Here is an 11692-nt window from a genome sequence, read left to right as displayed (position 1 = left end):
GGACGGGTAAACATTTGTCAGGCCTCTCTGTACAAGCACAGATAGGCGCTAGTGACTTGACAGGCTTCCCCTAAATGGCATCTATGACGCCCTATCCATTAAGGACAAACGCTGGCTCTGATGATAATGTATTGATCACTTGTGATGGATGGAGGGCGTGCGGGTATATATGTCAAGTTCTTTGCCAAGCCGCTAGCAATTTTGGGTGCAAGTCGCCATGTTGTCTCTGGCTGTGCTTTACCTTCTTGCTGCAAGATGGACGCATTCACTACCTCTCTATCCTGACTCCAACCTACAGCTGCAGCCAGGTAAAAACCTAAAAACATGTCTTTTCTGACTGCTTTCAAGTTTAACAAATTAGACATTTTTTTTGAACAGCTATTTAAAAGTTGACGCGCATGACCTATAACTTTTTTGGTCAAGGGTTTAATCAATTTAAGTTAGCATTTTGTCCCTTTTGCTGCAGTGGTTTTCTCTTGGGAATTTCAGCTTCACACATTGTAAAAAAAAAAGCTGCATTGAAAATAAAATAATATGTCAATTAAAACTAAAGGAATACAAATAGAAATACACTCTCCTTACATATCGCCCAAGTAACACTCTAGCAAGGGTGTCAGACTCGGGTTGGTTCGCGGGCCGCTTTAACGTCAACTTGATTTCACGTGGGCTGGACCATTTTAGATATAATATTTAGATTTATTTTTTTTATAAATAGATTAAAAGAACTGGATTAAAAGCCCTAAATATTCAGTTTTTTATAGATCTAAAACAATGTTTATTTTAGCTTTTTTTAAATATATTTTTAGATTTTTCAAAATGATTTTTGAACTAAAAACAGAAAAAAATGGTTTAAAAAATGACAATTATTGATTTAAAAGGGGGAAAATCAGGGAATTTAATATACATCTATACTCTTCATTTTAATTTGATCCTAAAACTGAAAGTCGGCACTCATGATTTACTTTCCCGGGCCACACAAAATGACGCGGCGGGCCAGATTTGGCCCCCGGGGCCGCCACTTTGACACATGTGCTATAAAGGTTCCTAGTGTTTAACTCGCTGTATGCCATTGACAGACCTAGATGTCCAATTTATATAAATTGTGAGGACTGGCTGTGTCCATCTTCCAGTTCCATTGGTGGCGCTAGACACGCAATCCTTTTGGATACAAGGGACGAATTTCATCTAGCACCGTCAATGGCATTTAATGAGTTAAATAAGTGCCCTGTATGTTTTATTTTTTTAATACAGGAGTAATAGCATATGTAATAGTAGAATATTTAGGTCTTGTGGAGTGTTAAGGTTGTATTTAAATAAAAAATAATAATAACTCTGTGGCATGAGCATATTGATAATCACAATATTTAATAATATGGATTATGAATGTTTTCCCCTGCAGATTACCTACAAAAATTAGTGTCAGAAGAGGCCTCTTACAATACAGAAGGAGAACAGAGTGAGGTGAATAATCTGTATCCTCTACTGCTACAACATGATGGGCAAAGAGAAATCTTGACGAAAGGTGCGGTCAAACTTTTATCCATCTATGCCACTCGAATTGCAAAATGAGGCAAACGTAACAATGTGAACTCTTCTGTTTTAGCGCCACGGGATAACTATGCAAACATGGTAAGTAATGTGTGTAAATATGGAACTTATTCCTTTACATGGATTACAATTGTGATTTTTGTGTAAAGATTGAAGGTCTAAAGGCGGCCGTTTTGAAGTTGGCCGCGGCCGACAGGCTTCGCACTCTAATTGCCATCAGGTCAGGGCAGGGTTTGCCCAAAACCAACAAAAGAGGTGAGCTAACTCCCAACCTTTACTACACTGAAAACCACAATACATTCACAGAATTACAAAAAAAATATTATATTGTATGGAAAAAAAATTCTCATGGATTATTATCATTATTGCGTATTCAAAAAGATAGTGTGACATAACAGTACATGCATTTAAATACTTTTTTGTACTTTTTTCTTGTTGTATATTATTATTTAAATCAAGTAATAGCTCATTAGGACGTGAGATCTATCAATTTGTTGTTTACAATGCAAAGAAAATGTCAGATCTTAAAATCTAATTCTGTATGGCATTCACAGCATGCTTCTGGAAATACTGCGTGACCAATTAGATGCCAGCGTAGACATAAGACTCCTTCACCCCTGAATGAAGATGAATAGAAAATCTATTTTTTAAAGTTGTAAAATTGTCCTTTTTTTGTGACTGAATAAACCACTAGACAATTAACGTGTGTCTTATATGTGACATTTCTTCTAAATTGCAACCATGGAATATTTCTACAATTAATTCCTCTAACAATTATTTACCAATTGTTGACTGATTAACAGGTTGCAATATAATTTGCCATTTTAAACAACAAAAGATGCACGCTCTATTTCTAAATTCGTTTAAAGAATGTCCTTAAGAAAAAAAAATGGTAAAAGACATTGGTGCTTCACAACAGAAACAATTTTATGATTCAAGACAAAAGACACAGTTGATGTTTTGAACCTTTTGTTAGTATCAAAGTAGCACATTTCCAACTATGTTAGTATGGAAAAAGGTACACAAGAAGTAGTTTCTTTTCTGCATAAAAAAAGAACAGTATATATTGAAGGGTTCTGCTGCATCAACAATCATAGAAAATATACTGTATGTATGTACATTATAAATACAAATCTGGTCAATTAAATTAACACTCAATGGCCTCATTGCTGACTAAACCTGTCAAAAGCTACTTTTAAAGTGTGTTCTGATACTTGAGTTCTTAAGGCAGCTGTTGGAATACTGCATTTATTTTAAAAAAATAGAGTTAAAAAAAATATTTAAAACATTCTCTATCCTGGTCTTAAAGGTGCATTAAAATACTACAGCAAGTGGCTTTAAAATAATAACAAGCCATATTTTGGACACCAATCGATAAAAAATTAAGAGAGAAAAAAGGCTTCATAAGGTAATTAAATCCTAATTTATCTTCTTTTCTCAGCTACCTTGGACCCACCCATTAAAATATATATATTTTTAAAGATTTCCATTTTCTTTTTGCCATGCGACTGTAGTACTGTCAAATTGTATAAAGGGGACGCTCTCTGATGTGTTGTGTCAAGTGGAATAACTACAAAATGGTTAATAAAAAGTACAATGTAAGTGCCAAATTTGTTTTCTATGTATAAATCTACATTGGTGAAGTCATTTCCATTTTATGACATGGTCACCATTTCATAGCATCTTTAAGGTGATTAAAATTGCAGTGAAGTCTTTGGCACAGCAGCACCCTCGCCAGACGTGGAGTGAACATTTTATTTCCTTTTATTGGAAACTCCGAAGTAAGCCTTCTCGATCTCGATTTCTGCAGGACACGTCTGTTTGAACTCATCTCGCTCGTAGGCATTGTGCAGGTATCGCCAGACGCCCGTGAACTGGGCTGGGATCTCAAAGTCGCAGTACTTCTTGGAGGCCACCTGTCAGAGAAATGCAGTTCTTTGAAAACAAATGCCAAGCCAAATTTAGGACAAGGAAAGTATTAGCGTCAGAAACGTAGATTCGCGTGTTGTGGTTTTACATGTGGATTTAATTTGGTTTCAAGGCTTTTTTGCAATATTTTTTCTCTTATTTCCGAGCGTATTTTGTATCAAGAAGATAATGAATGTCCAATCGTCTGGCAACCAATCAATCTCCTGCTATGCATTCAAATGAGTTTATTACTTGTAGATGTTTAACCAAATGGACGTCTAGTACCGTAATGGCAGTCAATGAGCTAAAAAAAATTGTTCTTCCTCTGGCCAACATGCACCCTCTAAGTCACATGTGTCAAAGTGGCGGCCCGGGGGCCAAATCTGGCCCGCCGCATCATTTTGTGTGGCCCGGGAAAGTAAATCATGAGTGCCGACTTTCAGTTTTAGGATCAAATTAAAATGAAGACTATAGATGTATATTAAATCTCTTGATTATCCCCTTTTAAATCAATAATTGTATTTTTTAATCAATTTTTTTCTGTGTTTTTAGTTCAAAAATCATTTTGTAAAATCTAAAAATATATTTAAAAAAAGCTAAAATAAACATTGTTTTAGATCTATAAAAACGGAATATTCACGGTGTCGAGTGTCTTACCCGGATGACGTGAAGTTTGGGGAGAAGGTTGCAGTCCGCTAAGGTGAGGCGGTCCCCATCGAGAAACTTCCTCTTGGAGATGCCCGCTACCTCTCTAGAGTTGTGGTCAATCTCCTCAGGCAGGGGAGAGTTCAGGTAATTGTCCAGACGCTGGAACTCCCGCAGCATGTTTTTCTGCTGAACTGGCAAATCAGGCGCAGCATCGTTATGGATCATCTTCAAAAGACTTTTAATGATGGCTAAAATGAAGCTGACTCACAGGCATTATTTGGGCTGTTCTTGATGAAGGCGGAGAATTTGGCAAAAATGTCAGCACCCACGTCAAAAGACTCTTTGTTTAGTGGGCTGAGGTGAGGGTAACTGCAAAAGAAACACATGTTTGCACTTTGTTTAGGTAAAACACTCAGTGGGCACTTAAAATGTTGGCTAAAATGAAGTCTCGTTATCTTAATTCTCCCGGTGACCTGTTTTTGAAATGGCAAGATTAAATATGGGTAATCAGCCCACATGATCATTCATATTGATGACTTATTGGGATACAGAATATCGTAATATGAGTATGTACACAATACCTGGGAGGGGCCAATGTTTGCTCGAGAAACTCCTCGATTTTGATGAAATCGGTTTTGAGGGTGCCGTTATAGAGCAGGAAAGGCGGGTTGGTGCCGGGGGCCAGGTCCTTCAGCTCCTCGGGCTTCCTGAAACCAAGACATCAAAACGACAATGATCCAGTTTCCTGGAGAAGGACTAATATTTGAGAGAAAACCTATCATTTTGTCATATATGAAAAATATGGAGAATTAAAGTAGTAACCAAGAATGTCTAGTAAAATAGACTAGACTGGGCGTCTATTGCCGTTAGTAGGTATTTTCAATATCAATTTTCCTCTTTTATGAACTACCATAAGACATATTGTATGATCTGGTTGAAAAGTAATTTTTAACATGTTGTTGCCATGAAATGTTTTGGATTTTTGCAGGGAAAAAAACAACAACATTGCAGTTCCTCTCTTGTAATAGAGGGTCTTTGAGGAAATGACAGGAAAAGGAGGCGTACTTACTTCCTCATATCAACAGTGGTCACAGTGAACTTGACTCCTTTCAGCCACAGTACCATGAAAAGCCTCTGGCAGAAAGGACAGTTGCCTACGTTCTCGCCGTCATGGCCGGCCTGCACATAGAGAGAAAATACATCCATTTCCTTCCTGCTTGTTAACTGGCTCGGGTGGGTGGGGTACAAGGTGGGACACATGCATTGTGTTGTCGTGGAAGTAGTCATCTGACTTCAAAGTGGAAAAAGCAGCTGAAAATCTCTGTTGAGTGCAATAAGTATGGGAGACAATTCGATCTGGAAATATTTTACAGATCAAGTTAACTCATATTTTTGACTTCTGGTCTGAATCCATGACCGTCAATCAGATTTGTGATGAATTGGCCTTAACCAAATTAGAGCTAACTGTCACTGCTAAAAAAAAAGTACTTTATCACTACTTTTACAATGTAAATATCATTCTACAAACCCTCCCCTTCGTGTAAATTGTTATGCCATTTTACTGTCTGTATATAAATAGTGTGTATGCCTGTGTCATGCTTTGAAACAGCTGAGAATCTCAAGAACGGCCATAATTCAACTTGACTCCAAATAAAAAGAAACGATATCACTCCCTCCCTTCCCACTCACACAGCCAAGAAAGTATATTTCACAATACTTGTGTATTTTGCATGTGGGGCCTTTTGGGGGAATTTGCTTCTACAGGTTTATCCCACCCAAACTCAGCTGTGCTGTGATCCTGTAGAGACTAAGCGCTATAGAAAATGGTTGGTTGGGAAACAAGAGCCTTTTTTGTTGACCTCATGCGCATGGGTGGGTGTGTCTGGTGTGAGGCATAGTGGGTGGGGTACTGGGGGGGGGGCAGTCATCAAACAGCATGCTCTCTGCTCACGTAGGCCGTGATAAGGCTGTGCCTGTGTTCTGATAAAAACAGCCAGCGCTCAGCTGACGGTGACAAACATTGAAATGTCAATAGTGGATACAAGCCAATCAAAAGGTGAGGAGGTATGTACATTTTTTTGAGTGTGCCAAAACCGAGTTGATGAATTGAGGGGAAAAAAGACTCAACCAAGTGATTTTTTTACCCTCAATTTGAATACCATTTAACAAATCTTTCCCTTTTGGGCAAATCAGTTTTTGTCACGACAAAAAAATAGGGTTGCAAATAAATTACGGTTAAATATTTTATTTTACATATATAAAGTTGGTCATCCAATGTGATAAAATGAGCTATCTTGGTTGTGGTTTTAATGAGTTTCCCTGGATTGACTCCTCATTTGAGTAGTATTGACTATAATATATGTGTGTATATCATAATTTTATGACGGGCGGCCCGGTGATGTGAGTGGTTAGCGCATCAGCCTCACAGCTCTGGGGTCCTGGGTTCAAATCCAGGTCACGTCCGACCCGTGTGGAGTTTGCATGTTCTCCGGGCCTGCGTGGGTTTCTTCCGGGTACTCCGGTTATCTCCCACATTCCAAAAACATGCATGGTAGGCTGATTGGACACTCTAAATTGCCCCTAGGTATGGGTTTGAGTTTTCATGGTTGTCCGTCTCCCTGTGCCCTGCGATCGGCTGGCCACCGATTCAGGGTGTCCTCCGCCTCTGGCCCGGAGTCAGCTGGCATAGGCTCCAGCACCCCCCACGAGCCTAGTGAGGATAAAGCGGTCCGGAAAATGAGACAATTTTATGACAGCGAAGTGCGCCAAACTAAGCTGAACTGATGAATGAACTTCACCTGCCAAATTATGTATACATGGTCATAAATCGTACTGGACTATAAGCAGCAGATGTCCACATTGTATATTTACACCAAATTATATACACAGCTCATGAACCTGTAAAAAGATTTTAATTTAAAAAAATAATAATAATTTAAAATAAAAAAATGTGCAATATCCTTACAGGCCAGGATTATGTTGTACACTGCCATCGACACATCAAATCAGACATTTCAACATAAATAAATTAGACGTCTATTGCCGTCATTTTGTCAACCCAAAAGTGAAAGTATACTGACCTTAACAAATAACTCGATGATCGGCTCCTTTTCAGAATGTTGTCGCAGTGCCATGCTCTCCCCAAAAAGTCCAAGTGAATATTCACTTCAGAGTCAAAACAGTGTTAAAATAAAATAAAATAAAATTAAGTCAAAAGACTGAAGAGGAAGCAAGATGTGTTATGTCAGGAGCGAGTGGGAAACCTCAAGGCTGCACGCTGCATATTTGGGGAGGGGGGGATATATCACCTCGAGAGCGTTCCCCAAATTAGGGAGGTCCTTAAAAAAGGGGGCTGGGCACGCGCTCTTATAAAGTCTTTCAGGGTGGCTTAAAATAGACTTTGGGACCCATATGGTAATACGGAGAAGCTTAGAAAGGCATGACTAGTCAAGAAGTACATATTTGTTCATTTTTAAGCAATCTTCTCACATACCAATAACGTGAGACATGCAAAGTGCCGGATGGTTGCGTCCAAATCGGATAATTGGACATTTGGAGTTTCGATGACATCATGTAATACCACACACACCCAAAAAATACTCATCAAAACAAAAAGGAATTTTTTTTGATTAAAAAAAAGAAGCTGTTTTCATACTTTTTAGTGTCAAAGCGGGGAAATGTGTTGAACAAGTCACGTTTATTTTGAAATAACAATTGACATTGAAATATTAAAGAATGTGGATGACTTTTTCATTTTAGGTTACTTGTAGGTCACTTTCTGTAGATTTTTGGACTTTTCCGGTCACTCCTATTGATACACATTTATACACAGTAAGCCCAATTTTAATAAGTGGGTATTTTTTTTAAACAGTCAAATTCTGTTTTGGGGGGCAAAAATATGCACAGATTTTGTGCTGCTTTATTCACAGATTTTATTAATGTATAAATAATGTGAATCAGCTAAAAAAAAGATGAGGTAGCACATATAAATGTAAAAATTGGACATTTTTAATGTGATTACCATTTAAAATCAATGAGCAGATTTTTCCGGGGGCGTCGTTATGCTCTAATCTCTGTTTTGCAAAGCATCCCCAAAATAACACAATGTGCCAAAATAAATTCTCCTTATCTCCCTTACTAATGATTTGAGGAGTTTTTCTCACATTTTGGAAGCGTGACGAATATGGACATATCACCGTGAATTTCCTAAGAAAAGCTACAAATTAACAATCCTTCGCCGGAACTCTAAGCGAGGGAGGTTTCCCGCTATCTGGATTATTCAGATCACGGTATTCCAGGACATCTGGGATTTGACCCTTCTTGAGTGAAATTTACTTGCTCAATACTGAGGGAGCGCCGCAAATATTGAATGAAATGATAAGCCTTCATTATGCTGCTATGGGGGGAGTATTTATTTAAGCTTTTGTGACAAATGAATGCCTTCAGCATTCAGTTAGGGAAATGGATTACGTGTCCGGTGTTTGGTCACCATGACAACGGCAGGCTTCAGGAAGAATAGCAAAAACAAATAGTCAACTGGATAATGCCAGTTCTAATGATGTTGTAACAGTGAGAAAAAAAAGTGACATTATATGCTGATTTTGGCTTTTCGGGATGGATATTTCTCTGGTAGGAATTTTCAGTCTTCCTGGAAGGGGGAAATACGGGAAGTCGCTCGTGACCTTTCACTTCTGCCTCCCCACCACTCTCACTCTCTCATAGACAAACCCGATTGGAAGGTGGTCTCTGCTTAAGAGGCACACACATATCTCTCTCTTGCACACACACAGTAACTGGAAGTAACATCCTGGAGGGGGAAAAAAAGCTTTATCTTGGCAAGCAGCACTTTCTATGTTGACAACGAGTAACTGGATTTTTACTGTGAAACACCCGAGGCAAAAAATAAATAAATCCTACAACCAAGATAAAACGAAAGAGTTGGTCAAATAAAACCAGCACCATAGCAATGGCTAATAAAACATTTTCTGAACCACTTAGGCTCATGGGGGGGTGCTGGAGCCTATCTTAGATGACTTTGGGGGGACACCCTGAATCGGTTGCAGGTAACAAGGAGACTTACAACCATTTGTGTATATATATCACGCCAAATGATCAGTTAAAAGTGGCTGTATAGCAAAAACAATTACTTAATCACTAATCTCCGTGGCAACAACACAACAAGAAGACAATACAGAACAACAAAAAAGGTGCAACAATGACAGCGCTGAAGAGATTTAACTGGTTCCTCGGTTTTTGGGTGCTGGGGATCAACACAACCCATTCAGCCCCTTATTTCTCTTGTAAGTATACTCTTATGGTCTATTACTACAAATATAGAACATATCTTTTTTTGTGAGCGTGTGTGAGAATTAGAAAAAAAATGTTTGTAAAAATAAACAAAAATATTCTACATTCAAACACTGTACTAGAAAAAATGTATGAAACTCATACCGTATATGGTTAAAGTACTAATCAAGTATAAAAAAGTAGAATTTTTGGATTGTTTGTTTGACTCCCATTAGTTTATAAATTCAAATTCTATCAACTCACACTCATTCTTAGCATAGTTGACAAATACCATCATTCTCAGTCCTGTTAATGTGTCACAGGCACATTTACCCACCTTATGTAACACACTAACACACCTACTTGATAAATATTTAATCTCTAATTCAAATGTCAGGAGAGTCAGAAAAATAGAAATCGTAATCTCTCTGCTCTTAGAAAAACAATACACTCCTTTATATGTCCAATTGTCAATTCATTTTGATGAAGCATGTTTTGCAAACATTTGTGCAATATCTATTAGTGGAACGTTTATGTTTGTCTCTTTTCATCTCTGGGAAGCCTAATAATAGTTCATTGTGAGTTAGTGCTTGGTACCACCCAGAATAAGTGAGGCGCACGTACACCCTAACACATACTTTTCATACAGTAACAGCTTTTAGGAACCACCATTGAACATTGATTAAGTGGGGACTTATTTTTTTCTTTAACGTTTAAAAAAAACAAAAAGGTGAAAAAAAACACTTTTTTTCCAAATTGTAATTAATTATGCAGCACACAATAAGGTCCTAATCAAATGACATTTAAATATTTTGTTGTTATTAAACAAAGCTGTCAAGCAAATAAAGTTGATCATCCAATGTGATAAATGGAACTATTTTGTTTATGATTTTCTTGACCTTTTTTGTTGTTGCTGGACATTTTGTAAAGTTCTAAACTCCTTCTATAACGTTTTTTTATACCTGATTCTGATCATCCTGTGATAGAAAGTGTCGTGCCACAAAAAACAAACAAAGGTAAAGACACACAAAAATTCAGACACACACACATGCACAAACATTTGTCCAATGTCATGTTTGTATGTGGTCATAGTCTAAATAAGACTCAAGAGCTACGCCCAACGACTAAAACACCACCACCCATTTGGCCATCGGGATTTATTAGGATGTTGTTTAAGTCATGAGTCAGTGCATAAACCCATAAGTCATCATTGAAACAACCTTTCCTAATGAAACCTCAGTCTTTCCTATTTTTGTGACGTGAACCCAAACATTCTGTTCTAGTCATGTCACTTAGTATCTCGCTGTCTTTCTTACGTAGTGTATCTCCACAATGTGCTAAAGAACCACACGGCTCATGTTTGCCAAGGGGACACGTTTACCATCAAGTGCCCTGTCAGGACATCCGTGGCCGTCCTATCAGTCTTCTTTGGACGCCACGTTCCTCATTGCTATTTATGTCCTGGACAGAAAAAAAATCTAAGTGACGAGGAAGATGCAGAGTGTTCCTCGCCTGTCCCTTTCAAGGTGACAATGATTGTATTTTGTGCTTAGGTTTTCACTGTGATGCAGAAAGTGCTGTCAAAGTGTCAGGATGAGCAGTTCTGTCTTTGGCCCTGTTTTTGGGGATGAGCTGAAAGCATCCTGCAGAAAGCGTGAGGACCTTACAGAGGATATGCTCGACGATGATGAACTCTCGGAGGCCTCGTCGCCATGCACGCCACACACCATGGAATACATAGCACGGGGTGACCAACACGCCACATACCTACCAAATGGAGATGTGTGGCCACATCCAGACACCAGCGCTTATGCCATTCATCACAAATTACAATGAATTTATTTTAAGATTTTACAGGACTTTTCCTAAACTGACCAAACACAAAGAATTAAAGAAACAATAATGTGTTTTTCCTACTGAGTCATTAAAGGAATTATTTTAGGTGTCTCTCACTATCTTATTAAGGACATTAGTACATGGATGTTTGACTTTGCACACCTTCATAACACACATTCAAATTAGGCCCACTAATCCATTTTCTATACTAGTGCTTGTCATGTGCTGGATTACATATTAACTAGAGCACATCCCAGATGGCATTAGATGAGATTTGGGCTTTACACTCCAATCTGCTAATATTATTTTTTATATATAATTTATTATTTGTTTTTAATCGGCACTGATGAATTTGAGGATGTTCGAAGAGAATAAATATAAAAGAAACGTGAAATGAGGCAAAGACAGTACATTATGATTTGAAATAATGTTCTACAGGCTGTTATGCGCACTCCAGGACAATGGG

General features: G+C 38.1%; 2 protein-coding genes across 2 annotated transcripts; one reads left to right on the top strand and one right to left on the bottom strand.

The window, feature by feature from the left end:
• Positions 1 to 2450: 2450 nt before the first annotated feature.
• On the bottom strand, positions 2451 to 7408 carry clic2 (chloride intracellular channel 2). The gene is made up of 6 exons (XM_077609270.1): positions 7185 to 7408; positions 5174 to 5283; positions 4686 to 4811; positions 4373 to 4473; positions 4114 to 4295; positions 2451 to 3464 (listed from the first exon to the last, which is right to left on the bottom strand). The coding sequence occupies exons 1-6, from the start codon at positions 7236 to 7238 to the stop codon at positions 3303 to 3305; spliced, it is 735 nt and encodes a 244-aa protein (XP_077465396.1). The 5' UTR covers positions 7239 to 7408; the 3' UTR covers positions 2451 to 3302.
• A 1310-nt stretch (positions 7409 to 8718) lies between these two features.
• LOC144082631 (protein eva-1 homolog C) lies at positions 8719 to 11515 on the top strand. The gene is made up of 3 exons (XM_077609905.1): positions 8719 to 8733; positions 9287 to 9404; positions 10711 to 11515. The coding sequence occupies exons 1-3, from the start codon at positions 8719 to 8721 to the stop codon at positions 10941 to 10943; spliced, it is 366 nt and encodes a 121-aa protein (XP_077466031.1). The 3' UTR covers positions 10944 to 11515.
• Positions 11516 to 11692: the final 177 nt, after the last annotated feature.

This window comes from Stigmatopora argus, chromosome 9 (genome assembly GCF_051989625.1).
Source record: "Stigmatopora argus isolate UIUO_Sarg chromosome 9, RoL_Sarg_1.0, whole genome shotgun sequence".
In the NCBI taxonomy this organism is placed as follows: domain Eukaryota; kingdom Metazoa; phylum Chordata; class Actinopteri; order Syngnathiformes; family Syngnathidae; genus Stigmatopora; species Stigmatopora argus.
This window is presented reverse-complemented; position numbering and strand designations above follow the sequence as displayed.

Bases quoted from the DNA above. Each gene is read 5' to 3' on its own strand.
- clic2 (XM_077609270.1), bottom strand. From the start codon at position 7,238: ATGGCACTGCGACAACATTCTGAAAAGGAGCCGATCATCGAGTTATTT. The intron at 4,474-4,685 runs GTATTGTGTACA...TTTCTTTTGCAG, and splicing joins CAAACATTGGCCCCTCCCAG to TTACCCTCACCTCAGCCCAC. The intron at 3,465-4,113 runs GTAAGACACTCG...TTTCTCTGACAG, and splicing joins CCAAACTTCACGTCATCCGG to GTGGCCTCCAAGAAGTACTG.
- LOC144082631 (XM_077609905.1), top strand. The intron at 9,405-10,710 runs GTAAGTATACTC...TTTCTTACGTAG, and splicing joins TTCAGCCCCTTATTTCTCTT to TGTATCTCCACAATGTGCTA.